This window comes from Sphaeroforma arctica (assembly GCF_001186125.1).
Source record: "Sphaeroforma arctica JP610 unplaced genomic scaffold supercont1.18, whole genome shotgun sequence".
NCBI lineage: Eukaryota > Ichthyosporea > Ichthyophonida > Sphaeroforma > Sphaeroforma arctica.
The window spans coordinates 130,905-135,785 of record NW_014040540.1 but is presented as its reverse complement, the minus strand read 5'-3'; the positions used below and the strand labels follow the sequence as shown (position 1 = coordinate 135,785).

General features: G+C 36.9%; 1 protein-coding gene across 1 annotated transcript in view; it reads left to right on the top strand.

Moving 5' to 3' along the window:
* The first annotated feature begins 3,884 nt into the window (after positions 1–3,884).
* The window catches only part of SARC_00558 (hypothetical protein), a 4,254-nt gene continuing 3,257 nt past the window's right edge, over positions 3,885–4,881 (top strand). Inside the window, exon 1 of the mRNA XM_014305743.1 lies at positions 3,885–4,438. Within this exon, the coding sequence (XP_014161218.1) occupies positions 3,992–4,438 (447 nt within the window). The 5' untranslated portion in view covers positions 3,885–3,991. The remainder of the gene's footprint in view (positions 4,439–4,881) is intronic.

The window sequence follows — 4,881 nt, the reverse complement described above, 5'->3', positions numbered from 1 at the left end:
TATATATATATATATATATATATATATATATATATATATATATATATATATATATATATATATATATATAGTATATATATATATATATATATAATGTAAAACAACTTATACATTGCTCTTGTAGTCACAAGCGGCGAGGAGGAATGGAAGGAGTCTCTATAGACACATGTGTAGTGTGTGTATGAGTAATTTGAATATTCCTAGAAATTCACGAGCACTTGCCATAAATAGAGTACATGATAGGATTTATGATTCATTCCACGACGGCCGCGATACTCCCTTCTCTCCCATTTATAGCGGTTGCGAGGGATGATAGCATTTCAGAGTGCAGGATATAGTTATTGGCATAAGGTTTAGGGTTTATAGCTTATGGTTTAGGGGTTATGGCTTCACTCTGCCTTTTAGGGTTTAAACCCCTGGACCACCAATACACCAGTCGAATCGACAGCCTACCTTATCTGGCTTTGTTTTATACAGCTGCGTGATGAACCGGAACGGAATCCGAAGTACAGGGCGCTGTATGTCTAACGGGTCGAAGACCACCGACTTCGAACAGATCTTCAGTCGGCCCTTCTCCCTCCTGTATAGCGATACAGTAGGTGAGGATAGACACACTTATTGGTTTTGATTTCATTCAACGTTAATACTATTAAAAAATGTAAACCGTATCCAGCACAATGGAAGACCGTCCATCAGGCTGCGTATATGATCCGGATGTGACTCATCACGAATGCTTCTGTGTAACAATTGAGCCCAGGTATATGATCACGCCCACAACGGCTGAGAAGCATAACTATTTGAATGTACACGGACGAACAGGGAAACAAGCACGGGTGTGGGCATGCGTAGGTGTACACATGGTGTGAATCGCCAGAAACTCTATAGTGCAACAACTGAGCTCAGCAAAACGAGTTCACCAACAATCGCAGTGATAAGTATCGGCCAAATTGGTTACGAACAAATAGGGGACCATGTGCGGGTGTGGATTGTACAACCTATTATTGAAAGGGCTTAGGAATGATGCAAACTGATACGCATACACCAATGTATATCTTCCCCGTATGTAAAGACTTTCGTGGACATTCACTTGAATATACGTGTGTGGAGCTGAAAATAATATATATATATATATATATATATATATATGTGTGTGTGTGTGTGTGTGTGTGTGTGTGTGTGTGTGTGTGTGTGTGTGTATATATATATATATATATATGTATATATATATATATATATATATATAAATATATATATATATATATATATATATATATATATATATACATTCATATATATATATATATATATATATGCATCGTCTTCATATGTAGGAATAGCTATACACTCCAACATATGACATATTCCTCTAGATTGTCCTTGACACAAACTAATATCTATAGACGTACAGCTGTGGATATAACATGTATATTTCAGACAGAAAATTATAATAACAATCACTACTGACGAGAAAAGTCGCTTAGCAATTATGGAAATATGTTCACACCGCCTGAATAGGCTCGGTGCCTTAGAAATGCTACAGAAGCCAAAGTTACCTCAGTATAACACAGCACACGCCAAAACAAAAACACATCTGTATAGAAGATGGATTTGGCATACATACACACCTACACATACAGAACGGTGTGTGTATTCTTGAATACATGGCGATTGTTCCATATGCACGGATATCTCTACAACGATACGCAAGATTCATAAAAACTCGTAACACTACTGTACAATACATCAATATGCGATACAAACCAAATGTAAGTATAGTTATAGTCTGCGAGATCGGCAGACACTTACTCTCATGCTTAGAACACGGTCCACAACTGCAACACACATCCATGTACGCGGGTACCCCGACTTCCCGCACTCTTGAACTAGATCGGTATGTACATACCATGCAACCCATTGATGCCTATACTTGTGGAAACACCTAAATCCATATACATAAACACATGCATAGCAACCCTATGAAGTGTTGCACGCATTCACCTTTGATGCGAGTCCATAGGTTTATGCTGTGATTTTAATGTGAACTAGGCCTAATCAAGCAAAGCCGTGAATACTCCAGTACCGTAATAGGGAAGTATATGTTTTGTAGCATGCACCATAGCATTTCGTCCGGATTTTTCTAAACCTACGATGCACAGATAAACACCTAAGCAAACACCACTAGCATAATAAATACACAATAACTAGCATATTACATATACAATAATAGCATAATACATATATAATAACCAGCCTATTCCATATACAATGATAGCATAATACATATATAATAACCAGCATATTACATATGCAATGATAGCATAATACTTATGCAATAACTAGCATAATACATATACAATAATTGGCATAATACAAAGACAATAATAGCATGATACGTATTCAATAACTAGCATAATACATACACAATAACTAGCACATTACGTATACAACAATAGCATAATATATATACAATAATAGCATAATTCATATATAATAACCAGTATATTACATATACAATGATAACATAATACATATGCAATAACTAGCATATTACATATACAATGACAGCATAATACATATACAATAACTAATAATAGCATAATACATATACAATAACTAGCATATTACATATACATATAATAGCATAATACATATACAATAATGGCATAATACATATACAATAACTAGCATATTAAATATACAATAATAGTTTAATACATATACAATAACTAGCATATTACATGTATAATCATAGCATAATACATATACAATAACTTGCATACTACACATACAATAATAGCATAATACATATACAACAACTAGCAGAATACATACACTGTACCACACCTGTCATCCTCGCCATCTGCAATGGTCTCACAGAATACGCTGTAGTCCTCGAAGTATATCTCACTGGGTTCAAGCAATAGCAATGAGAACCGTTGTCTTCTGGTCAGCGAAGGTTGCTCGACAAAGCTCATCTTGGGTTTCCGTTGGAATTAGACTTCCGATAGTCTATCCAGGACTACTGTGGGAGTCCTTGTACTGCTAGCAGATAATTCTAATATACTTCCGCACTAGATATTTCAAAGGGAATGAAATAGTTCTCGCATTGAGATCAGTAGTTTATACCACTTTCGTGATACTAAGGTGTTGTGTTGCCAGTAGGCACTATCTGGCCTTGACAGAGTTACCAAGCCACTGCACAGCCCTTGATGGTGCAGTATGTAGCCACTCTACTGCTCATTCATTTCCGCAGCCTATTGTTGTAGCTGCTCTCGTGTGATATACATTTAGGTGAATACATGAAGGTGAACACAACACATCCGATCACAGGTTATCAATAGTTCATCACTACACAAAAATATCCTTGGTCTTATAATCTCGTCTTAAATAAATACTTGAGAGGGTTATGAAATTTATTTTTACCCCTGTATTTTCGTGAGGTCATTGGACTCATTTATTTATGATGTCAGACTGAAAGTGAAAATAAAACTATTTCTGTGGCATTTTGACGTGTGACATGTGTATGACAGTTGACACCCGCCCATCCTCTACATATTATGTGTATTTAGCGTCAATGTATTTATGTGACACTCGCTCATCCTAACGCCAATGAAAACGACACTCCCCATCCTAACTTCAATGTATAAGGCATTCGCCCATCAACGTCATTTCGTTTTGCAAACGTTATAATTTTATGCGTTTATCAACGTAAAAAGTTAAGAAGCTCCCTCAATTGATATCCCATAGGTACTGTTAAATTAAAAGGAAAAATGTTTACCTAAATCGCAAAAGGTTGATTTTAAACGTTTAACGAGTACCGGTGCATACGTGCATTGCTAAATTCGGCTACATATTTATATATTTTGCATTATGTATGTATTATTCAACAACCACATTCCTATCGACAGGCAATTATACTACAATCTAGACCAGAATTTAGAACAGTCTGTGTGCAACTGTGTTTGTGCATAGTTGTATCTGTATAGTCGTAATGAGAGAAACACTGTCTCTGTTAAGGCCTGTATTTGGAGGCAGGCTTCGAATGATAAGCTTGGCGGTATCTAGAGTCTTTTCGTCCCGACATCCTACCCAAGTGTTGTATACTCGAACACAATCACGCTCAATATCAAGCCCATGTGTCCCTATCACTCGTTCACGATCACTGTACACAAACATAACACAATCAGGAAAAACGGGCAATGTTAGGCTATATACCACGTTTTTGGGAAGACAGGTGCAGCTCGGCGGTCTGAAGCATCAATATCACGTACAGCGGAGACACCTGGCGACTGCAGTGAAGGCAGAGTCTAATAGTAATGAACAAGCAAATGAGCACACACACATGCCGTATATGCGAGACATTCTATTCGTCCTCTATTGTGGCGTGCAGACGGTTCTGTTGTTTGTGACTCTGCAAGAGAACTTTGACCTCATGCCGGTAAGTTTAATGGTGCATGTTTTGTGTCCGTTCAAAGGTACAACGTACAATGCAAAGACTGGTCGTGTTGTGTGTAGAGGTGTATTGATATTACTCACACGTACATGTAATAGATGCTAGTTGCATAATTTGTCGGATGTTATAAAGGTAGTAATTCATAACCTGATCGAGAAGTCGTTTGCGGTGTCCTCACGCTAGTCAACGCAGAACATGTTTATACGAAATTCGAAAGCGTAACTCTTAGTACTTATTGATCTTCACACGTACAGTTTCAACGTCATCAAATTCACGTACAAAATTATCTCACCAAGAATTCTCACTGAGAATAGGACACATGTATACAAGTATATATATATATATATATATATATGTGTGTGTGTGTGTGTGTTGTATGTGTGTGTGTGTGTGTTGTGTGTGTGTGTGTGTGTGTGTGTATGTATATA